General features: G+C 39.0%; 1 protein-coding gene across 1 annotated transcript in view; it reads right to left on the bottom strand.

The window, feature by feature from the left end:
• Positions 1 to 26,043, bottom strand: part of SLC25A21 (solute carrier family 25 member 21) — a 523,712-nt gene that overhangs the window by 36,115 nt on the left and 461,554 nt on the right. The window contains exons 5-7 of the mRNA XM_022570698.3: positions 23,475 to 23,534; positions 19,125 to 19,232; positions 3,575 to 3,739 (exon numbers count right to left, since the gene is read on the bottom strand). Of these exons, the coding sequence (XP_022426406.1) occupies positions 3,575 to 3,739; positions 19,125 to 19,232; positions 23,475 to 23,534 (333 nt within the window). The remainder of the gene's footprint in view (positions 1 to 3,574; positions 3,740 to 19,124; positions 19,233 to 23,474; positions 23,535 to 26,043) is intronic.

The raw sequence follows: 26,043 nt of genomic DNA on the forward strand, positions 1-26,043 counted from the left end.
GAGTTAAAATTAAAAACTTCAGGGTGGGTATCTGACCTGAGGTATCTGAACTTACTGTTTCAAGTTCTTATTTTACCTCTGTAGACATAGTCTTAGAGTTGAGTAAAGTGTTAAAAAGTTAACTAGGTACTCTATTTTATAAGATTCTATTAAAATTTTCACGGATTTATTTCCTATTATAAAATTAATACATGCTTCTTGTAGAAGCTTCCAACAGCTCAGAATTCTGTAAAGAAAAAGTACTTTCCCTCCACTGCTCCCTGCTTTTTCCTGCTCTCCCCACGGCTCCACACAAACACACATGCATAGGATTCTCCATTTCCACTCCTCAGACATGATCATTATGGACAGTTTCTTGTAAAATTAAATACTCTGAAAATGGAAAACGTTGGTAGACAATATCAATTTTAAAAATGTTAAATTAAAGAAAAATCTAGAATTATCCCATGCCAGTCAGAATTGGTGAAATCTCAAATTCCCTTGGGGCAAGAGAATGACCAATTGCTGGGTGAGGGAATTGAAACAATAACCCTGTAAACAAACTGTCTGGAGTGTATGGCTAGAGCCAGCCTAGAGCAAAGATGGAAAAAAGCCTTCAAGGAACACCACCTCCTCCTCGTGGTTAACAACTTGATGACGTTCTTCAACATGTTTTAATGATTATCGTATCTTCCTCTTCACAAAGGACTGATTTATTATGGTTTAAATTTAGAGAATACTGGTTTCCCAGTTTTGAATCAGGCTTAGATTACAGAACACATAAGATCAATGACTTTCTTCTAGGCAAAACACCCCTGAAAGCAAAACCCACAACTAACCCCACAGCGTTCATTTAAGTGCAGAAGGAACAGTCCTGGGGAAAAGTTCTTCACACAGTTCTAGACGCTTACTGCTTCCACCACCCTCCGTCTCTACTCCTCTTCCCATACCTGTCATCAGCACCTCCACACTTAACACTTCCACGGCACCTTAAATGCACAAACAACTTCATGTATTATTTATCTTAATCCTCAAAACCATTTTGTCAGGTAGAAAGGATAATCTTAGCTTTTCAATTTACAGATTAAAAACACTGAAGCTCAGAGCAGTAAAGTGATTGGCCCATGATCATTCTCCACTAAAAGTATGTTCGCCCAGGTGTACTACTGCTGTCTAGATGTCTATCGCCATTTCAGAGCTCTCCTCTCAAGATCCCACGTGCAATCACTGATGCAACATCTGCACTTCAGTGTCCAAATGTGGTTAAACTCAGTTTTCCAGGCTCAGCCCATAATATTCTCCCCCAAACTTGTTCATTCTCAACGAATGGCACCATTATCCTTTCAGTTGTTCAAGCCCCAAACCTAGGCACCATCCCTCCCCACTACCCCTTTTATCAACATGCACGTAGACTCGATCACCACATCCTATAGACTTTGCCTTCTAAACTTTTCTCAAATCTGTCCACTTCCCCTTGTCTTCACCATGAACACTGTAGTCCAAGACCCCAGCATTGCACATAACAATCATTTCCATGTTACACTCTGTCTTTTGCACACCACCCCCATTCCACCCATTCTCCACGCTGCAGCCAGAGTGATCAGGTAATTTCTCTGCTTAAAATCTTTTGTTGGCTTCCCAGTGCTCTTCAGATAAACAGAAGAATCCTTAGTGTGGCCTATAAGGGCTAATATAATCTGACCCTTGTAAGCTGGCAAGATAAGTGAGCTCTTTCCATAATTTCAGAATACTATGATGTCTTTTAAGTAATAAATAAATATTTAAGCTTCTGTTTTTTTCATAATGCATAACATTTAAAACTTAAGTGTATTGATTAATTGTAGAATGAAGTTTGCATTCGTGGATTTTTTTAAGCATTAGTAACACAATCATATATAAATCTTATTGGTCCTTCTGAAATTCTTCTTTAAATATAACCAAGTTCATATTATTGTAATAACATATGCATTAAAATACATGCACAAATATATATAATAAAATATATATTATTTATATAACATTTGTAAATTATATCATTCACTTTATTGTGTGTAATTTCTATCTGCTGCAAGCCTTTGGATAGCTGGAGAAATAGAGGCATGGACATTTCTCCCACGTTGTATGAATCACTCATCTCAGAGTTTAAAAAACATCAGCTTCATGGCTGTGTGACTTGTGCAGTTGCCCAGAGCCTGCACTTAGAGGAGCCCCATGCTTGGTTTATTGCTCTACAGTTGCTGTCTTGAAATTCTTAATTTTTGCACATTTTCATTTCACCCAGGGCTCCAAAGATTATTAATCTGTTCCTGCTAAAAACATTTTTTTCATGTATGTAGAGCTGAACTCTCTCATGTCATCCACGACCAAAGTGTTTATTGTACTCTACTTCTGTATTTCAAGAACTCAACAGGAGAAGAGCTCTGAGGACCACCAGAGTCAGAATTGTCAGTCAGTGGGGGGATCTATATATTCTGTGGCCATTCATAGATTTCAGACCAACAAAACATGAGGTTATACTCAAAAAATGAGGTTTCTAAATAGAGTGAAACCTGGTTAACAATTTTGGCGAATGAGGCAATGTCAACAGATAGTTAATGGGGAACATGCCTTGGATTCAGCTGTTACTTGAGATAAGTACTGGCCTAGATTACAGGGGATAGCTGGAAAAAGGCAACTGTAACCCACATTACCTTATAGAATCAGGTGATAGCCATATTAGAAATATTTTTATTCTTTATAAAGTTCTTCAATACTTTTTTTTTTTTTTTTTTTTGCGGTACGAGGGCCTCTCACTGTTGTGGCCTCTCCCGTTGCGGAGCACAGGCTCCGGACGCGCCAGCTCAGCGGCCATGGCTCACGGGCCCAGCATGTGGGATCTTCCCGGACCGGGGCTCGAACCCATGTCCCCTGCATCGGCAGGCGGACTCTAAACCACTGCACCACCAGGGAAGCCCCAAAGATGCTCATTTTAAAACACATCATGTGTTACTTTTATCTTGTCAAAGTTGAAAGGCTGCTGACATCTGTAAGTTACCATTAAAAATTATTATTATTATTTTATATCAAAAGTGCATGATCCTAGAAGAGTTGATTTACTACTTACCCTAATTAACTTAGGTGAATTTAAAAATTACTATCTAGGTAAAATTTAAATTTTAGGCTGATAATTTTCCCTCATGAACTCAAAATTTATTTACACTATGAAAATTTCAACTTCCTTGAGAAAGTTATGCTTCTGAGATAAAAATTAAGTAATAACAGTTTCTAGAAATTCCTATTAGTGATAAATGTGAAGCATTCAGGTATAATGGTATATTCTTCAAGAAGATGAGTTTTGGTGTCAGACTTGGGTTCAAGGCTCTGCCTTGCTCTTTATTATGTGACTCTGAGCAATTTACTTGATCTTTCTGAGCCTTCGTTTCTGAATTCAAAATAGGGATCACAACACTCAATAAACAAGGCTGATGTGGGGATCAACTTAGCTAACAGACATAAGAGTTGAGCACAGTGACTTGGAAGGATAAATACTCTACAAATGCAGCTATCATCATTGATAGGATTTTTCCTCCAGGATTTTAATCTATTAAACAGTTACCTTATTGACAGGAATAATGTTTTTGACATTGTAGTAGAAGCCGAAATAAACCATGTTGAAAACTCCGTGACGTCCCAAAGTTGCTGTAAATCCTTTGTTGAGGCCCTGGAGTCCCAAGCCTTCCTTCTTAATGATGTGTCTTGCATAACTCATGGTGGATGGTTGCTGCACGAGAGAGGAGAAAGGTCATCTTTGGGACTGTGAAACAGAATAAATTACAGTTTTAACTTCCCTTCAAGCCCAAAATTATTAGGGACTTATTTTTCCCCAAAGATGAATAATCATGCCTAGATTCATGCTTTTTAAAATTAGGAAACCCCAAAAGTAAACAAAATTGCATGCATAACAACAGGCCTTAAAGGGAAGATTGTTGGCCAAGAAAAAATATCTTTGACGGAATTAGTGAAACTAATGTCATATAATAACTAACATCATTTTCGACATGTCAATAGGTGCATCCAATTCTGGATCATCCACACTAATAGAGGGGATTAACCATATAGATAAACTAGTAATCCATACTGGTAATCCATAACTGTGCATAATCCAAAAGGAATGTATTTTTGGCTCCTGAATATTTACCTTTCTAATTATGTTTTTCTAAAGTGAATGTTACAATTAGTCCTGATTCCATTCCCTCAATAGTTTAAACTGGCGTTAGGTTAGAAATCGGCTGTGGATAAATTAGCAGTTGATTGTAGACTTCCTCAAGAAAGTGGGCAATCAGTGTGTGTAACACTTGCTGTGATAAATGATAAATCAATGGTGTTGAGAGTACTGGGTTACCTTTAATTTACTTCTTTCCAGCCCTTTGATTGATTACCTAAGGTTGAAATACCTCGACTGCTGGAACCCAGTCAGTGCTACTTTTGGAACTTGCTAAAGAAATCACTGTAGTTTGCCCTGAGTTTTATAATTCATTACAGTACAATTACAACAATTCATGTGGGTTTTTAAATAAGGTTGAGTGACTGTTTCCTTTTTGGAGGTACAGCACAAAGGATCTCTCTCCCTCTTAAATTTTGAATACTGAATAGTAAATAAGGGGAAACGTTCAGCATTTAATTTTTTTCCCATAAGGCAAGCACTGAGATGACGCATATTTGAAATTTCACTGCAGCAGGTTGCTGGAGTGATCATGGCAGTCTGATGCACTCACTGACTAAAAGTGTTTTCGTATCATGTGCAATTAAGGCTGTGTCAGCAGAACAGAACAAATCCAATCAAGGCTCTTCATCCAACTTTGTAGCTATGTAATTAACCTGATACATTTAAATGAGTTTGTTTAGAGAGTAAACCCTATAGCTTTTACTGATAAATGTTTTAAAACTCTAGCTACAATTCTACACTCAAATTCATCTTTTTATTTAAGAGGATTAATTACAATAAATTACATTAATCTCAAGAAAACCCTTTTTTTGTGACATGAGAAAAACACATGAGAACGTACCTTAAAACAATAAAAGACATTTCATATCGGAAAACCAAAAATTCTCAGAAGGTTAAAGTTCACTCTCTCTGCTACAAAATGGGATTTTTTTGTTTGTGTTATGGCACATTGACTATCAACCCCAGTTATTTATTTTGGTTTTCAAAAGAGACTTGAGGACAAGTTGAGCAGAAGTTCATTTCTGTTGGAAAGACTCTGAAAGTGCTGAGCAAACTCCTAGGCACTGCTCTCTTGTTGTGAGGAAGGCAGCCTAGAGGGCAAAGGCAAGGAAAGGAGGCAGCTCTCCTGGGGATGAAAGAAACTAGGCAGAAGTGAGGCTGCCTGGGTCCAGACTGATCAACACCAGTCCTCCCTGCTTCTAGCCCAAGCTTCCTCTCCATCCTCACCCACTCTGAAGCCCCGAGGGCAGGAGAGATGGGGAGGTCAGAAGCCATCTAGATTCTTCAGCAACAGAGGAACCAATGACTTTGAATGAAAGTGCAGATTAACATGGCTTTCCCTAAATAAAACAGGTATAAAGATGTGTCTATCATTTAAAAATCTAGTGTGCTAAATCATCAAAATTTAAAGAGAGGACTTCTATTAGATCTTTTTTAAATTAATTTTTATTGGAGTACAGTTGATTTACAATGTCGTGTTAGTTTCTGCTGTACAGCAAAGTGAATCAGTTATACATATACATATATCCCCTCTTTTTTAGATTCTTTTCCCATATAGGTCACTACAGAGTATTGAGTAGAGTTCCCTGTGCTATACAGTAGGTTCTTATTATTTATCTATTTTATATATAGTAGTGTGTATACGTCAATCCAAATAGCATTTACTGATGGTCCATTGCCTGATTTCTACCAGCTTGGATGTCAGGTAGGTACGAAGAAATGTAACACATGGATTTTGACTCAAGTGCCTTGTTGAGTTTGAACTCAGCTGTGAATAATTAAGCAAATCAGGGGGTAGTACAGTAGTTAGAAATAGGGGGTCAGAGCCAGACAGTCCCAAGCTTTGAATCCCAGAAATATCACTTGCTAGCTTCAGCAGGTATTTTATCCTCTGATTTATCCTCACTTCATTCATCTGTAAAATAAGGATAATAATAGAATCTTCCTCATAGGATTGTTGTTGTGATGATAAATAAGTCAGTGAACTCGGCCCTATGTAAGCATTTACTATACATTAGCTGTTATTAATAATAATGGCAATTATGAAAATAATACAACTAGTTATAATAGTAAAATAACAGGTAATTTCTTTGGTAGTTGAAGGCAATGACAACCAAAAGGTGGAGGCTGATTTGAGGGGGAGGAAGGACATGAATAACTAGCCTCTTCCTGCTCACTCCTTTTGGCTGTGGTTTCCTTTTCTCAGAGCCCTGGACCCTTGTGACATGATCCTTCCTACAGAAATGCATCCAGAGTGCAAGATCATAGGTCTACTTTTTCTGGGAGCCACCCATATCCAACTCCTGGGCTAGAGATCTCCTAGGTCATCACCCCAGGGCTTTCCTCTCAGGAGCAGCAGATCCTGTAAAATGGTCTCTTCCCTACTGCTTGGTAAACATCCTCGGTAAGAACTCTTCACTTGACAGGTCTATGCACTGTAGAAGCAAGGCCGCCATGCGGGAGCAAAGGTTGGGAAAGGAAAAGCACACTAACCAGGCCTCCACCTGACACAGTTTATTTATACCTTAGAGAGTATATACATGCATGTTACCAGGTACCTGGAACACAGGAAGTGCTCATCAATGTTAGTCATTATCATAGATACTTGGTACTTTACATATATCATCTTACTTAATCCTCTGAACAAGTGTGTGGGATGGGTATTATCTTTATCCCCATTTGACAGATGAGGAAACTAAAGTTAAGTTACTTGCTCAATATCACAGAGTTAGTGGAAGGTCCAGAGCTCAAACTGAGGCCCCTCAGGCTCCAAGTTCATACTTTTATACTCTGCATGGTTCTGCCATCCTATCATATATGATTGCCTCTCTCAACAACCTGTAACGTGGACCGCAGGTATATTATCCTCATTTTACAGGTGAGGAAACCAAGGATTAAGTAATATTCCTAAGGGAAAAGTACTGGAAAATGGCTTAAGCAGAATTCTACATCTCATCCAGTGGTGCTCTCGTGCTTGTTGACTCATTCTTGTTATACACATGCTGTAAGATTTTCAGAGTTTGATAATCCAACTGATACAGGTAACAGATAAATACAAATATATTTTTCTGGCAGCTTGGGGCCTGGAGACCAAGAAAAACCTAAACTCTAATTCCCGTAAGAATTAGAGGTGTCCTCTTTGCTTCGTTCAGAGACACTGTATCGCACACATGTAAGCAAATATTTAATTAGAAAGGCAAAGCATGACTTCCACTAGGAAAATACAGAATCATTTTGACTAGATCTCTGTAAACACAAGTTTTACTAAACTTATTTGATTACTGGGCTTCCATTTCAAAGCGAAATGCTGACGGATTAGCATCATCAGGCACATGATTCCAATCCTATCCAACCCAGCAGGTCACCCACAAATTCAGTTTCCTTTCAATATTTAGATTCACTCCAATTTTCATATTTAGTTACCAGCGGTGGGCCAAATTGCATTCTAACTTTCCTAGATATACCTTTCATTGACTGCACCAGAGCTGCAAGCATGGAAGAATAAGTGGGTCGGAATGGAGCTAATATTGCGATATCACACTGCTCTCCACGTTGATTTAGAAAAATCTTCAGTTCACTGGTACCTGCCAGAAGTATTTCCATTTGGAAGGAACTCAAAGTCTACTTTAACTCTGATGTCAGCTATTGCCAATTGTTAATTCTGGGAACTCCATGCTCTTTTATGCATTAATTTATTCAACAAACACCTACTGAGCCCTACTAGGTGCCATGCACTGTGTTAACTATCTAGTACGGTACTTTGTTCATATTCGAGAAACATAAAAATATTTTTGCTTTGCTTTTTATTTGGAGAGATATACTGAAAAATTTTATATCTACCCATGAGAATATTCTATAATGATTATGAAACATGAAATCGAATTTCTGTAATTGATGAAGCCACTATGGAAAACAGTATGGACGTTCTTCAAAAAACTAAAAATAGAACTACCATATGACCCAGCAATTCTACTCCTGGGCATATATCCAAAACACATGAAAAAAAATTTAAAAGATACATGCACTCTAATGTTCATAGCAGCACTATTTATAATAGCCAAGATATGGAAGCAATCCGTGTCCATCAACAGACTAATGGATAAAGAAGATGTGGTATACAATGAGAAATCACCTCACGCCTGTCAGAATGGCTAACATCAAAAAAACCCCACAAATAACAAATGTTGGAGAGGATGTGGAGAAAAAGGAACACTCATAAACTGTTGGTGGGAATATAAATTGGTGCAGCCACTATGGAAAACAATATGGATGTTACTCAAAAAACTAAAAATTGAACTACCATATGACCTAGCAATTCCACAGCTGGGTATATATCTGAGAAAAACAAAAACACTAATTTGAACAGATACATGCACCCCATGTACTTAGCAGCATTACTTAGAATTGCCAAGATATGGAAGCAACCTAAGTGTCCATCAACAGATGAATGCATAAAGAAGATGTGGTGTATATACACAATGGAATAATACTCATCCATAAAAAAGAATGAAAACTGATATCACTTATATGTGAAATCTAAAAAACAAAGCAAAATAGTGAATATAGCAAAAAAGAAACAGACTTGTACAGAGAACAATCTAGTGGTTACCAGTGGGGAGAGGGAAGCGGGGAGGGGCAAGATAGAGGTAGGGGATTGAGAAGTACAAGCTATTATTTATAAAGTAAATAAGCTACAAGGATATATTGTACAACACAGGGAATATAGTCAACATTTTATGATAATTATAAATGGAGTATAACCTTTAAAAATTGTGAATCACTATGTTGTATACCTGTACTTTATATTGTACATCAACTATACCTCAATTAAAAAAAAATGATGTGCTATATATACACAATGGAATATTACTCAGCCATAAAAAGAATGACATTCTGCCATTTGCAGCCACGTGGATGGGCCTAGAAATTATCATGCTTAGTGAAATAAGTCAGACAGAGAAAGACAAATACTGTATGATATTACTTGTATGTGGAATTAAAAAAATAATACAAACGCATGTGTATAACAAAACAGAAACAGATTCACAGATATAGGGAACAAAGAAGTGGGTACCAGTGGGGAGAGGGAAGGGGGAGGGGTGCGTTAGGAGTATGGGATTAAGAGATACAAACTACTGTGTATAAAATACATAAGCAGCAAGGATATATTGTACAGTACAGAGAATTACAGCCATTATCTTGTAATAACTCTTAATGGAATATAAACTGTAAAAATACTAAATCTCTATGCTGCCTACCTAAAACATAATATTATAAATCAACACACTTCAATAAAAAATTCTTTTAAAAATTAAAAGTCCTTAAGAGGCTTAAATAAAAGAGAAGATCCATTGCCTATACAATGCTCCCAGGCACCACTCTGGAACACTGATTCCTTACTCTCTGAGAGCCCAGAATTACCAACAAATCACCGAGATGACTTATGGCAGCCTCAGCTATTTTTTCTGGAGTTCTTCCATCCAACTACTGACCGTAACTGGCTCTGATTACCTTGTGAGATCATGGACAGAGGTTTTAGGCATTGTTCCTTGGGTAAATAGCTATCAGAGCATGGCCGGTAGGCACAAGTGTGGGGTGTGTGCCAGTGGATTTCCTCCCTCTCTAAAGCGAGAGAAGAGCTCTAGGCACACCATGTCCAAAGACAGCACGCTCCACATGCGTCCCTTTACTTGCTTCCCATGGCAAGGGGAACTCGGGTGCATTTTAGAGCCAATGGAATAAGGTGTTGCACTGGATTTCATCACATGACTGGAAAGCAAACCAGATGAGACCTTTATACAGTGAAGTGAGTGTCCATATCTGGGCCTTAAGAAAAATACTGCTTTTAAAGAGGATATCCAGTTGCTACACTTAGGTAGGAAAATACCCTTGCTCATTAGGAGATAGATCACTTAAGCTCTTCATTCCTCGAAGTCTTGAAGCATTTTCATAAATTTGAAAAAAGAAGAAAACTCTTCCTTTTATTTGAGAACAAAATGTAAGTGAAAGAAGAGGAATCGGGCTCAAAATTCCACAGTTACACATCTCTTTTAGCTTAGGTATTTCACTAATTTGTCGTTGCAGTTTATTTTACTAAGGCATGATTAGGGACAAAAAGACATCCAAAATATAATTATATTCTTTCTACAATTTACATTTGATGAGCAGGCCTATTTTTAAACAATCTGTGAGTGGAAAATAATTTGCTTTAAACAAACTCTTCCAGATGCTGAGCCACAAAGCTATGTCAACACCAAGTTGCTGTCCAATAACTGCCTGGAGGAACACGGGGCCTCGGGGTGACGGGACGAGATGCTGACCCTGTGCTTTGCCCCCGCACTGCTGGCAGAGCAGGAGGGAAGGTGACTGCGCTGTGGACACAGGGGTGACTACTCAGAGGGGACTGGCAACATGGAAGGAGCCTTTGCTTCTTCATGGTTCCAGAAACACAACGATTTTCCCTTAAGCGTCTTCATTACCCACTTTTCTTTATCCCAGTGAAAACAGTGTGGTTTCTAGAAAGAGACCTCTATGTTAATGCTCAGTTCCTTAGAGCTAATAACTGCATTAGGTTTTATTTCCCCTATCCGTAACATAGAGATAGAGCCATTGACCTAATAGGGATAATGGGAGGATTAGGTATCAGGTACGTGTGAGCACTGTAAAAGGTGGAAGGAGACAGAGAAGTTACCAGAGCGATGCGATTGCAGGGCGGTAGTGGCAGCAATCACCAATTATTTTTTCTTTACATAGCCCTGTATTACCTGATTTGTGAAAACAATTACTTTTGTAATTTACAAAAACGATATAACTTTAAAAAATCAAATAAAGGAAAAAACATGTAAGGCATCTTGCACAGTATCTGGCCTATAGTGGATGTTCTGTAAATGGTAGCTATTATCATTACTTCAAAGTCTCAATTCTGAAAGCAAAAATCTAGGGTTTCTGGCACAGCTGAGTGGAAGACTGAAGTCTATTTTCTGTAAATGATAATAGAGAGGCAACTTGGCTGCTGCCTTAGGTACTGTTGAAAGATAACTATAGGAATGGATTCATACACATAATTCACTTTTCTGCCTACAAGAATCATAGACTGGAAAGAAATAATTTAGGTACTGAACAGCTTCCAGGCAGGATTTCACATGGTAATGCAGGAAAAATTTGAACTTAACTCAATACGTCATCATGAATGTTGACATGCCCTTGAAGCTAGCTTCTCACGCGTTCTGAAAAAAGAGCCACACATTCACTCTCTACGTAACTCAACTTCTCTCCTTCTGGAGAGAGAGGATCGCAAAGTACAGTCCTATTCACTTTGTGTTGTCTCTACATAATATGACTAAGTTTAAGCATTTGTTAATTGCCTATGGAGAAAATAATCACTAAGCTTTGTGATACTGTACGTGATCTAACTGGTCTCTATTAGATTATTAAGCTCCCAGGATAGAGTATGTAGAGCTATATTTAGTGGTGTTATCCAAAACAAGAATCAAACCCTGAACTAATTTTTTAAAAATCCTTATCTTTAAAGATTCTACCATCGATGATACATTTGCTATCAGTTCATTGATCCTTAAGTTTTAATCATAGAGCATAGGTGGAAGACTATTCCCTTCTTGGGCTGAACATCTTTAAAGACTAAATAGAGATGAAACAGGCTTTTGCAATTTCCTAAAGGTTTAGTTTCCTATTTGGGGGTGAGAATGATTATGTTCATATGTAACGCCGATAAAAATGACAGAGTAGAAGGATAAGCTGTGCCCCATCCACACATCAGAGGCAAATCCTATAGACCTCAAGGGAAGGAAAACATAACCCGTTAGCCAAATAATAACTTTGAAGTAGATTTCAAAGTGGAGAGAAAAACTGGGAAACAATTCATACAAGATTTTGCTCCTGGAGAGAAATTCACAGTTTCCAGGCTAGCAGAGAGCATGCCAGCAAAACACCACTTGGCTTAGCATAATTGATAGGGGACTTCTCATTCTTATAAGTGTACAGAAAAAAATGATGCACCTAGTTAGAAGGGAGCAGGGTCTTATAAGGACAACAAGCTACAAAGTCACACTTTTGGCAAGACTGGGGATACACACCATCTCCAATGGAGAAATCCCTGGGCAAGCCTAGTCCTAAGCCAAAAAGACTACAGACCAGAACAACACTTTGCTTGGATTTAGTTTGAAGGATGGGGGGAAATTTGGATCTATCCTGATTTTATCTGAACATGTTTTTATACCCACTGAACCAAACCAGAGCATGACAAAGCTGTGATTACTTTGCTCCCCACAGAAGGTCAAGCGTATTTAGAGACCGGTTTACTTTATTCACTGTGAATTTTAAGATGCTGGCCAAGATTCTGGTATTGGAATTGAAGGAAGTGTGGCAGGGATTATAGTCTTTGACTGATATGGTGGTAATTTTAAAAGTGGAGGCAAGACAAGTACACCTATTGAAATACTTCATACAGAAGCTGGAAGGATATAAGGGAAGTATCAATAACCAAATTAACCACAATTTCCTTTACATTTCTAGCATAGTTTAGGGCTTACTGGGAGGGAAGGCATATTTTATGGATAACATACCTCTGACTGCCTAGAAAAGCAGTCCTAGACCACAGAGGGGTGAACACAGGCAGCTGGAGCCAGCGGCGTACCTGCCATTCCTGGGAAATCCTGTCAGGAATTTCACTGAGGGCCCCAAGAACATAGCACACACAGCCTCTGCTCTCACCCAGTATTGCCCTTGGATCCTAGCTAGAGGGGCGCCTTTCCTGGACCCCATGCTTCAGAGGGCCCCATTCTGGCCCTTTGCCAACCATTCCCTCCCCACAGGGCCAAATGGACATCTACCTACATTCCACAACCTCCTTCTAGACCACGCTCTGCGCACCTGGGACCACGGCAGTCCTTTTGTTCCATCTTTATCACTCTCCCATCGCCTCCAAGACTTTAAGTGTAATATTAAGAGTCATGTTGACTACTGTTACCCTAGGCTATCTTCCACTACAGATAACTTCTTGGGAACTTTTCATCTTTAAAGGACCACGCAGACTCACCTCCTCAGGCTGATGAAATAGGAAAATCCACAATTACTGTGTACGAATCCATGGTGGTTCAAATCTAAGGCAGGAAGGTAGAAAGGCTGAGCCACAGACCTGTGGCCTGAGAAACTCATACTATTGGCGGAGCAGCAAGAGTTATCTCCCTGCAAAATAAGCCTCTGGGGAAACTGCTCTGCTTTTTGTAAAGGTGTTGTTGAGCCATCTGGCCATTCTCCATGCAGCCCATCTATTTAGTGTTTCACCACAGCTGGCAGCTGTAACTGACTGAAAAGGCTGAAAATGAGCTTCGTTCACAGCCTCCAGGTGAAGTGGCCGCGAAGGCTTGATCAAGAATCCACGTTCAATTTATATGACTATTCTTGAGGAAGAATATCTTGATTGTGGTAGAACTCTTTCCAAAGTGGCTTCAAATGTTTTTAGTTTCCTCTTGAACTTCTGCTGCTATATGCAAGTTATTTATAGCAAACAGGTACCCAACTACTATTGTTTATGATAACAGACCTGCATCTAAGTTTAAAGATCTTGTCAATAGGCACTGTAACTAGGCTGCCAGCCCTTAAGCCCTGATAAAGAATTCAGGCTGAATGGATTGCATTGGCAGTTGGGAATGACCTAAGGTGAACCATTGTTCAGTAAGCTGTTTTTGAGCCCACAACTGGGAGTCAGGTGTGACTGTTCATTGCAGCAATATCTCAAGATAGATCTGTCTCTAGTCAACCTTAAGGATTTATAAGATCAATTTGCATCTAGAAATAGTTACCATTGGTTGAGTGCCTATCATGTCCCAGGCTCTGTGTTAAGACCTTTGGGTATACAATCACATTTAAATTCTCATAAAAAGCAGGTGGTAATAATAACTACTAACACTTATTAAACCACCACTACATGACAGACTGTATTGACAGCTTTATATACATGTCTCAACTAACCCTATTACACCATTTGATGTGGCCATTACTATTATTTTTCCCTAACAAAACAGGAAACTGGGCTATGGTCAGAGCAGGAAGCAGGGGGCTGTCACAAAGTCAGTAACTTAGATGGCCCTGCGGGGCCTGTGTTTCTATCTCCTTATAGAAATACCTTGTTGTAATGTAGTTGGACTGATCACCATCATTTTACCACAGAGGGAACTGCAAGTAACTTGTTCAAGGCCATACTGTTAGGAAATGGTAAAGAGCTTGATGGGTACATCTCTCCGCAAACCCTTATGGCTTTTTGCTCCCCAAACCAATTGCCTTTCTGTTCTAGACAGCTTTGTTTATATATGTTCTTTGATAATTTGCACATAAGGTTTAAGCTCTTTAAGAAATTATAGAGCAGAAAAAATGGGGGTTCCTGCTACTATAAATGAAGTACTAGAACCAGAATTACGCAAGGTTGAGTCCTAAGATGGGTCAGCAAGTCATTCCCACCTGAATTAGCTGAAAAGATTCTCCCTGAGGTGGGTTTAACCCGGCAGAGCCATTAGAACATTTCTTTTGGACTACTTACTTTTCTTTATACGGTTCTGTATTTTCTAAATTTTCTACAGTGAGCAAGTGTTACCTTCTAATGTAAATGTTCACAGATAATACTGGATACATTCTCATGTTAAACATTCAAACGCACCAAGCTCTTCCCTTAAAACTCTTATCTTCCTCTCCCCCCTTCCAGTCTCCTTTCCAGAGGCAGCCAAAGTGAGAAGTTTGTATGAATTCCTCCAGACCTGCACTGTCTTCTAAGGACATCACCATCCACATGAGGCTACTGAGTGCTTGAAATGTCCTAGTTTAAACTGGAACGTGCTTGTAGGCATAAAATACACACTAGATTTGAATATCCAGTATGAAAAAAGAGTGTAAAATATCTCATATAATTTATTGATTACATTTTGAAATGATAATATTATGGATATACTGGGTTAAATAATATATAATTTAATTTCATCTGTTTCTTTTTACCTTTTTACATGTAGGTGGCACATGTTATATTTCTATTTTTGGACAGCACTGCTTGAAAGTCTAGAGCATTTTTAGTACATCTGTACACTTATATGTACATACAGAAATATGTAGTTTTTTTGGTGTCTCCTAACATAAATATGCATTATCTATACATAATTAAAACTTTATACCACAATTAAAACTTTTTTTCTTAAAAAAGGAAGCATAATCTTTAAATGCTTTAGGCATTAAATTAATTCCTAAAAAAAAAAATTAATTCCTTTCTTCCTCCCTTTCTCTTCCTCTTCCTCTCCCCGCCCACCCACCCCATAATTCTTGACAACCTACAAAGCCTGAGAATGAAGAAAGTATTAATTATTCCTTGCCATACAGATGCTGAAGTGAGCGCACCTAACATTGTTTTGGATTAATTCAACACAGGTACAGATTAACAAAAGGGTATCACTTGTTGGATAAAAGGACGTGCTAGTCAATAGACGTAGGCTTTGGAGTTAATGAGTTCTCGACAAAAGACAGAGAAAACAGCTGCACTTGCCCCAAATGACTGGTAGGTATTTTTAAATGTCTAGATCTGAAATTTGCTATTCTTTTTTAAACATCTTTATTGGAGTATAATTGCTTTACGATGGTGTGTTAGTTTCTGCTTTATAACAAAGTGAATCAGCTATACATATACATATATCCCCATATCTCCTACATATATCCCCATATCTCCTCCTTCTTGCATCTCCCTCCCACCCTCCCTATCCCACCCCTCTAGGTGGTCACAAAGCTGATCTCCCTGTGCTACGCAGATGCTTCCCACTAGCTATCTATTTTATGTTTGGTAGTGTATATATGTCCATGCCACTCTCTCACTTTGTCCCAGCTTACCCTTCCCCCTCCCCATGTCCTCAAGTCCATTCTCTATGTCTGTGTCTTTATTCATGTCCTGCCCCTAGGTTCTTCAGAAACTTTTTTTTTTTTTTAGATTACATACATATGTGTTAGCATATGGTATTTGTTTTTCTCTTTCTGACTTACTTCACTCTGTATGGCAGTCTCTAGGTCCATCCACCTCACTACAAATAACTCAATTTCATTTCTTTTTATGGCTGAGTAATATTCCATTGTATATATGTGCCACATCTTTTATCCATTCATCTGCTGATGGACACTTAGGTTGCTTCCATGTCCTGGCTATTGTAAATAGAGCTGCAATGAACATTGTGGCACATGACACTTTTTGAATTATTTTTCAGGGTATTTTCAGGGTATATGCCCAGTAATGGTATTCCTGGGTCATATGGTAGTTCTAATTTTAGTTTTTTGAGGAACCTCCATACTCTTCTCCATAGTGGCTGCATCAATTTACATTACCACCAACAGTGCAAGAGGGTTCCTTTTTCTCCACACCCTCTCCAGCATTTATTGTTTGTAGATTTTTTGATGATGACCATTCTGACTGGTGTGAGGTGATACCTCATTGTATATCTTCTCTGGAGAAATGTCTATTTAGGTCTGCTGCCCATGTTTGGATTGGGTTGTTTGTTTTTTTGATATTGAGCTGCATGAGCTGCTTGTATATTTTGGAGATTAATCCTTTGTCAGTTTGAAATTTGCTATTCTTATCACGTCATTCCTTTCACTCAGATTTTTTTTGTAATAGGCATAGTCCCATGACCTTATGTTGGGTGACTGACTATGCACTAACTACTTTTCAATTTGATCAATATCGGCACCTTTGACCAATAAAGTGCCACCTCTGATCAGCTACTGAATCCTGATAGTTGCTGGAAATAAAATGCTGACATGTGTGACCTATGTGATCTCTGTTTCACCAAGTTCTGACTAGTTGAAGTAATATGACAAATATTTTATAAGGTACCTAATAGATTTTATTTTGTCTAAGTAAATACCTGACAATGAATCCAGTTCAGTGGATTCTGCAAAAGAAACGACCTCAAACAAGTTCCCCATCCTCCCCCACTTAGAAAAATGGCTGTATATACATAAACTATTTACACAGACCACACTCGTGTCAATGAACTATAGGAGCATGTGCACATGTAGCATTCTTGTGTTGGGCTGGAAGGTGTTTACCATGTTCTAGCAAGGCCTCAGCATGTGCAAAACATTAGCAGCTCTTACATGGCCTCAGTGTAGAACCTCCCTGAGGGCAGAGGAGAGAAAAAGAACATTAGGCATGAGCAGGGGTGCTGTGATACTTCGATTTTCATTCCTGTGAGTGCTTCTTGGTGCTCTGTCCCATTTGTGTTCCTCTGCTTGCATGCTGTCTTGATAAAGGACTGCAGTTTGAAGGCCTGTGTATTCTTTTTTTTTTTTTTTTTTTTTTGCGGTACGCAGGCCTCTCACTGTTGTGGCCTCTCCCGTTGCGGAGCACAGGCTCCAGACGCGCAGGCTCAGCGGCCATGGCTCACGGGCCCAGCCGCTCCGCGGCATGTGGGATCTTCCCGGACCGGGGCACGAACCCGTGTCCCCCGCATTGGCAGGCGGACTCTCAACCACTGCACCACCAGGGAAGCCCAGGCCTGTGTATTCTTTTGCTCACTCCTTGCTGTCCCAAGACAAGCTTCCAAATGGGTAAAAATGGGACACTGAATGGGGAGCCCCAAGTTTTCTTCTAGCTGGTAATTCTCCCAGCCAAATTTTCCTTGAGCAGATTCCATGGGGGTTGTCTTTAATGCTCCATATTGACAGGACATTTAAAAGTGTTTCTTTTTATTTGTTCCTGGTCCTTGCCATCTTTTCCCATCATTCAAGGAAGAATAGAGAAAAAGCAAAACAGAAACAGAGACTAGGGCAATACAGGATTTTTCAACCTTTTCTGAAGTGCTATATATCTCTGCAATTAAGACAATCTTTTGAAACTTAAAACAAAAAAATCTTCCTTAATTAGGATTGACATCCTCTGAGTAGATACCATCGGCTGTAGCAGGCCAACCCTGTCCTCCGCAGCTCTTGGCAGTTACAGGTGAGTAGGGGGCCCCTCTCCGTTCCCACACCCCTGCTCAAGAAGCTGCCAGGGAGCTCTCAGGCAGTAGCAGCAGGCAGGAAGTGGGGTGGGAGTGAGGGGGGGGTCTCCACCCATTAGCAGATGCTTAAGTAGTAGGCAGGGAAACTTTTCTATGGAGAAATTCAGGTCAGCAGATACTCCAACCCAATTTATACCATGCTACCCAGTTGTGGAAGTAAATTCAAATGCTAAGAAAGGACCTGGACTGCCAATCCCCTTATTTTTTCCCTACCTTGGGCTTGGCACCCAAAAGAATAAAACAAGAACAGTTGGACTTGGTGGTTTAAAGGGAATTATTTGGCAACTTCGAGGAAGTGAAGGCAGCACAGACCAAGGCAAGCTGTCTTCATGGAACATCATGTACCAGTGACTAAATGTCAAGACCCATCATTTCCAAGTGGTGACGTCTACACAGGTTTAGTAGTATGCTCATTCAGATTTAACTAAAAGACAAGCTTGACAGATTATCAGAATTTTGGGGGGAGGGCAGTGTGTGGAGTCAGGTAATTTTACAAATGAATTCATAATTTTTTTTTTTTAAAGCACAGCAATATTATCATCCTAGTGGTTTTTGCTATAGAAGTTCTGCCAAAAGCACAGAAAACATAGCCAAACAAGTCATTATAGATTACATTACAACTCTAAAATAAAAATGTCTAAACATGTGTTTGTCCATTAGACTTTTTTTTAATTAATTTTTATTGGAGTATGGTTGCTTTACGGTGTCCATCAGACTTCAGTGCATTTTTGTTAACGCTTTCCTTGTGGAAGAAATTTGACTTTTTCTTATGCTACTTCCTTAACAATAAGTTACTATGGCTTTAACAAGTGGCTATGGGCTGGGTTCATAATCTGACATTATATTCTGAAAAATAATTTTTACATTCCATCAACAACAGGAAAACATTAAATGATTACCTCTGTAAATTTGTTCCGATTGGCTTGCAAGCCAACTTTTACTACCTCAAAAGGGTTGACCACAATGGCTTCTGTTAGTCCAGATCCCAATCCAGCAATGGCAAAGGTCTAGAAAAATTAAGTCAATCAATACTTTAAAACAAGTCATCATGTGTATGGGGTTAAACATCCTACTCATTACACTGTGCAGCTGAATGTTATAATGAGAATGGAGAAACTCACATAAATGCACCACATACCATTACTAAACAGCTTCAGATCTTGATTAGATGCTGACAATTCATGAAGAAGAAATTACAGAAGCCACAAACCACATCCTAACAATTCAAAATAAAATGTCAAAGCCCCATCAACAATGACTTTGTCCTTTAATGAAAAGAAAGGCTGTTTTACTTATTTAAGGTGGATACTAAAACATCTGCACATGTAACAACTAAAAGAGAGTTTGACTCAAAAAAGGAGAGCTTCATTTTTAAACATCTACTTAAATACATTTATTGAGCATATAAGAAATTCAAGGAGGAGAACCACGAATAAAATGCTTATAAAAAGCTAAATTTCAGGTAACCAAACAGTATAGCCAAAAATATTTAAATGTATAGCCATATTCTTAGAGTCATTATTCTAGGAGATTAAGAAACAAAAAAAAACAGTTTAAAATTAATCCTTTATCTGACTTTTTAAACTGATAATTGCCCTATTCTTCTAGACCTAGAAGCTGAGGAATAAAAGTTGAGGTCAGAGATAAATAGGTTGTCTTGAAGGGCTCAGATAAAATCTAGAACATTTATCAAAAGGTGGCTGTGGGGCTTCCCTGGTGGCGCAGTGCTTGAGAGTCCGCCTGCCGATGTGGGGGACACGGGTTCGCGCCCTGGTCTGGGAAGATCCCATGTGCCGCGGAGTGGCTGGGCCCGTGAGCCATGACCGCTGAGCCTGCGCGTCCGGAGTCTGTGCTCCGCAACGGGAGAGGCCACAACAGTGAGAGGCCCGCGTACCTCAAAAAAAAAAAAAAAAAAAAGGTGGCTGTGTATCAGGTTCTTATTTGTCATCTGTTAAGAACTTCTGCAGTAGGAAAGAACAACTTTCTAGAATTTTCCACTGAGTAGAATGCTTAAAGGATTTTCAGAAACTTTGTATCAAAAATAACCACAACTATTAAAACGCACACACACACACACAAACACACACACAGCAGGAAAACAAAATGAAACAAAGCCTCAAACCTTCAAAAGAGATGCTGAAAAAAATAATTCTTTGGTGCTGAAGCTCTAATTTCAGGGGAAGAGGTAATACTGTATACAACTAGGAGAAAAAAAAAAGTCAATGAAGAGTAAAGAAGAGATGCTTGTATTCGGAGTCTCTAATTTCTTCAAAGTAGGAGACTAAAAGAGAAAAGGGAGAAAGGAATGTTCTATAACCTTAGAAGGGGAGGCAAGGTGGAACAAGGGCAGGATCCAGAGCCAGGAGGTCTGGGTTTAGGTTCTGGTTTTGCCACTTTATTGGCTGTGTGACCAGAGATGCCATGTACAGTAGTTTGGGCACAAAGTTACATGTGGAGGCTGAAATCAGCCTGCACCCTACTTGTGAAGCCAGAAAGGCATCAGTCAGGAGAAAGGGGCACCTTTTCATAATCCACACAAAAACACCGTTTGTGTTAGCTGCAGCTCTGTGTTTAAATCACTGAGTCTTTTAAAGAAGATGTGGTACATATATTCAATGGAATATTACTCAGACATTAAAAAGAATGAAATAATGTCATTTGCAGCAACATGGATGGACATGGAGATTATCATACTAAGTGAAGTAAGTCAGACAGAGAAAGACAAATATCACATGATATCACTTACACACAGAATCTTAAAAAAATGATACAAATGAACTTATTTACAAAACAGACTCACAGACTTAGAGAACGAATTTATGGTTATGGTCGGGGGGGAAGGTTAGGGGAGGGGGATAGATTGGGAGTTTGGGATTGACATGTACACACTGCTATATTTAAAATAAAATGCCTTTCCATGAAAAAAAAATCACTGAGTCTTTTATAAGCCACTGTTTTCTCATCTGTAAAATGGAGACAACAATATCTAATCTTTGATTTAATAAGGTTATTCTGAGGGTCAAAATAATGTGTGAAGGCCTTTTGTAAAGTGCTGTACAAAACCATTGTTACTGTTGCATGATGAGGAAGAATGGGATTGTATACAGATTCTAGGAGAGAGGGAATAACTAATGTTTTCCTTTCATGCCCCTTTATTTCAATTTTAAACATATTTGTATAGGGTAACAGACAAAATATTTTATTCATTTACCTCAGACTTCCATCATGGAATCCAAAGGCAGAAAAAAAAAAAATACTAGTCCCAAACTCTTCTGACTGAAAAAGCTAAAATCCAGATGTTCAAGTTTTTATTACTATATGCAATCTTCCAAGTAATTCACTTTTTTGTTCTTCTATAAAACTCAGCTACATTTGCTGTCAGAACTAGTGTTCAGCAGTCCCTCGTCAAAAGAATTGATCAGCTATCAGCGGATCATGTTACTCAGATTGTTCCAGAGACCAGCGGTAACTGTTGGGTTCCCAGCCTCCCAGGCTTTTCATGTAAGAGCACTAGGGGACATTTAATGGCTGTTTAAGTGTCTAGCTGTATCAAAAAGAAACTGTAATAAATGAGTTCAAGAAAAGAGAAAAACTGTATACAGTTTGCATGAATTCGGTGAGAGGAGCTGAAGTAGCCAAATGCTTTTCTGTTTGAATTCTCAAGACAGAAGTGCAGTCTCTCACATGGTACCAATGCTTGACACAGGATCAGCCACGGCCCTCTGGAAACTGTATTTTACTTTCCTTTGCTAGGAAGATTTTTTTTTTTTTTTAGAATTGGCTTCTTTTTTTTTTTAAAATTTATTTGTTTTATTTATTTATTTTTGGCTGTGTTGGGTCTCCGTTGCTACGCACGGGCTCTCTAGTTGCAGAGAGGGGCTACTCTTCACTGTGGTGCACGGGTTTCTCATTGTGGTGGCTTCTCTTGTTGCAGAGCATGGGCTCTAGGTGCGCGAGCTTAAGTAGTTGTGGTTCGCAGGCTCTAGAGCACAGGCTCAGTAGTTATGGCGCACATGCTTAGTTGCTCCGCAGCTTGTGGGATCTTCCCGGACCAGGGCTTGAACCCGTGTCCCCTGCATTGGCAGGCGGATTCTTAACCACTGCGCCATCGGGGAAGCCCTGCTAGGAAGTTTTTAATCCTCTTTTTAACAAGATGTTTTCAAAGTAAAGGGAGACAGTCAGGGAAGACACTGAGGAATTAAAAAAAAAATCTCAGCTTATTTCAGGACTCATGCTACCACTTCTCCTTCCATGAGAGGCCGCTTCACAGCCCCCTTGTTTAAGCAGGAGGCTGGACCAGAGGTTTCTTTGTCATAAAACAAAGTGACACTATTAGGTTTCTTAATTGGATCCTTCCTAGAAAGGGAGTATGTATGATTTTTTAAATAGTAGCCACTTCTTCTTAATGAATCTTCAGAAATAAAGTAATGAAAGAGTTGAAGCTCAGAACTCTGCCCCTCTGGCTGAGTTCTAAGGTGCATTCCAGCAGGTAAACTGGGGTATCTTCCTGGACGTTGGAAGACACATTGCCAATTGGAGGGCCAATGCAGATTTAGTTTAGTTTAGTTTTGTTTTGCTTTGCAGGTTTGGGGGAGAAATTAGTGCATTGGCTCTCTCTGGGGCTCTCGCTGCATGCATATTGATAGAACCTATTTGGTCAATATTATTTAACTTGTTTTGTGAAAAGCAGCGAAATCACGAAGAAGGAAAGGAGTGGCATCAGCAAATGTTCAAATCACCAAATGACTTTCATGTAATAGTTGAGATGTGTCATTGTAAGATCACTGTTCTCCCCAACTATAAAAGGCCCCTCAGCCTGCATCTGACCACAGAGTGACCTGAAGTCCTATAGTTAATACAGCTTGAGCAAAAGCTGCAAAAGTGACCTGTTAGGAAATAATTTTAGGTACAGTGACTTTCACATAAATAGATATGTGCAGTATGTATGTAAACATACACATGCTTTGGCTTCAAAAGAGTCTTTGACAAATGTACTCTTTATATTCTTGACCACATCTCATATGGGCCTTTCCACATATATCATTATTATCATAAATTCATCACTGGGAGCTATAAAATGGCCAAATTGTGAGTTATTAGGAAGATGGCTTTCAACAAGTAGCTGAACATTGAATAACTCGAATTCATATTTTAGTAGCTGAGCTTGGGGAATCAAAAGGGCTTTTGTTTCCAGATTTTGCTGTATGAAATAACACACACACTTAAGTATAATAAATACTCTCACTTACCAATGCTGGTGACAGTGACACATATCCTAGCAATTTCTTGTACTGCTCAAAGGTGAAAAACTGTGAAACAAAACCAAACCAGAGATTTATAACAATTTCCTGCAACAAACCTTTTAATTGACTCAAATTTCTTTAGTAAATCATTATATTCACCAGCATTCTAAAAAATGATAAACCATCAAACACAGTTTTTAATCCAGTCTTGGGTAGTTGCTATTGAATCTTACTTGAACATTCACATTTTCAAATGCAGCTATAATAGCCTACAGAAGAGCTGATGGAATCTTTTATAGCAGTAAATGAACCATACAGCTTCCATTTACCATGACCATTTTCAGTTTCCCCAGACATCAATAGACCCCTTTTTTATGGCAGTGATTCAAAATTATAGGCATAGAGACCTGAAATCTTTGGTCTCCTATGTTTTCTCTATGGCCTGCTTTCCTAGTGAATGCCCAATTTTCTAACCCATTTGTAAAAGACATCCACTTCTCAGCTTTAACTTGCATTTATACTGCTGTGTATCTCTACTGTTCCATGGGATTTCTAAACACTCAATGATGACGAAGATGCCATGATAAACTAGGGAAGGACCCAACAAGGACATCTAGTCCATCCCCTGCCTGAAAGTAAGACTGTCCTCAACCTCAGTGAAGAAAGAGAGCTGCTTATTCCTTCCTTAAAAATCTGACGATGATGAAGATTTTGTTGGTTCCTTCAGTAGATGATGTTTAATATAATTTTCTCTGTAAATGGATTTCAATGGAGGCAAATCTAATCAATCACTTTGTAGAATATGTTCCAAATAAAGTTTTCTCCTCTCTTTTTATATTATATATTTTGGACAACGATCTGCTTGAACATGATGGTTTGCTCCTGGGGTCCTCTGTTAGGTAGCGGCCAACATCACTGATAAAACACACTCTTAGGTCCTGCTGGGGTCTGATTCTCAAGACCTCAGAAATGGCCTGGGTATTTTATGGTCTTAATATGTCTTCTACTCTATTACTTTATAACCCAGTACTATGGGGCAAGAAATAAATATAGGTTTGAGAGCCAAATAATATTCTGTTGTTACAAAGAGGTAGTTCCATGTAAACATGGCTCTCATGTGTCTTTGGGCAGTTCCAGAGTCATTGCCATCACCAGATAGATGGATTCTCTTAAAGACTCAGCAACTATTTTTGTGCTATGTTCCTTTAAACCAACTATGGGTGTAGGTTTCTGTAGAACAGGAATTCATTCATTCACTCATTCAACAAATATTTCTTGGTTCTACGCACTGGGGATGCAGCAGTAAACAAAGAGAAACCCCTGTCTTCTTGGTCTAACATTCCAGTGGATGGTGATAACCCTGAAACTATCCTAGTGTTCAAATAATACCACCAGGAGCCACAACAGGTTTGATGAGTGATGCACTAGAAACGATTAAAAGGAAAAGGGTTATGATCTTGGGTTTAAAAAATAATTTATTTTTTCTTCCTTTTCATGGTCATCATCGTAACTATTCTTTGATAATCACCCTGCGTGGATTTTGACATAAGCAGTCCTAGGTTTGAATCCTGAATTAGCTATGGAGGCATAGCTTGACCTTTCTAACACTGAAGAACACAAAACTTCTAGAGTAGTCCTTAAATAAGAGAACTTGAGTAAGATTTCTTGACATTCCTGGCACATAGGAGACTTTCAGAAAATCTTAGTTTCCATTTCCTTTCTTCACTTTGGATACTAAAGGAACCATCGATCCCTTATGTACAGGTATCATTCATGAGAGCTTGCTGTGGTCTAGGAAACATGCTAAGGCCTTTGGATGTGCTACTGCATTTAATCCATACAACATCACCAGGTAACAGGTAAGAGTACAACCATGATTCCCACTTGTAGATACCTGTCCTGCAGCTAGTGAACGCAAGGATTGAGATTTCTCCCTAAGTCTATCTCCAAAGCCTGGGTATGCTCTTAACCACTACACTACACTGTACTGCTCACTGCTGAGCCATGATATTTTAGTGGTTTGGAAAGAGGTTCTCTGTGATAGAGTTTTCTTTCTGCTGAGGTCTTCTTGCCTTCCCTGACCTTGGAAGCTGAGTCCCTTAAGGCAGAAGATTTCAAACTTTTTTGACCACAATCTACTATTTACCATATTTATCATAATCTATTTACCCAGCACAGGTACACATGCACATGTAGTACACACTCATATTTATAACTGAAACAAAACATTGCTGTAAAACAATGTTTAGCTCTTCACTATGTGTAATGCATTCTGTTTCTACTCTATTTCATCAGAAAATTTTCTGGTGAACCACTACATCTAGTGACCCATCAAATTGATTTCAGGACTCACAGGTCATGACCCATACTTTGGAAACACTGCTCTAAGGGGTCTATGTGGGTTCGGGAAAGTTCTGGGAGATGATGGACCTCACAGAATGCCTCACTACCTTGCTCCCTTCCAGTGTGAGGATGCATTTTTTTTTCCTTCTGACTTTCTGTCATGACAAAGAATTAAGGAACAAACTGAGATCTCAAAGGAGAAGTGTGGGGACATAGACTTGACCTGTCACTC

Source organism: Delphinapterus leucas, chromosome 2 (assembly GCF_059928025.1).
Source record: "Delphinapterus leucas isolate spDelLeu-1000000601 "Yukka" chromosome 2, BTC_Dleu_Yukka2, whole genome shotgun sequence".
In the NCBI taxonomy this organism is placed as follows: Eukaryota; Metazoa; Chordata; class Mammalia; order Artiodactyla; family Monodontidae; genus Delphinapterus; species Delphinapterus leucas.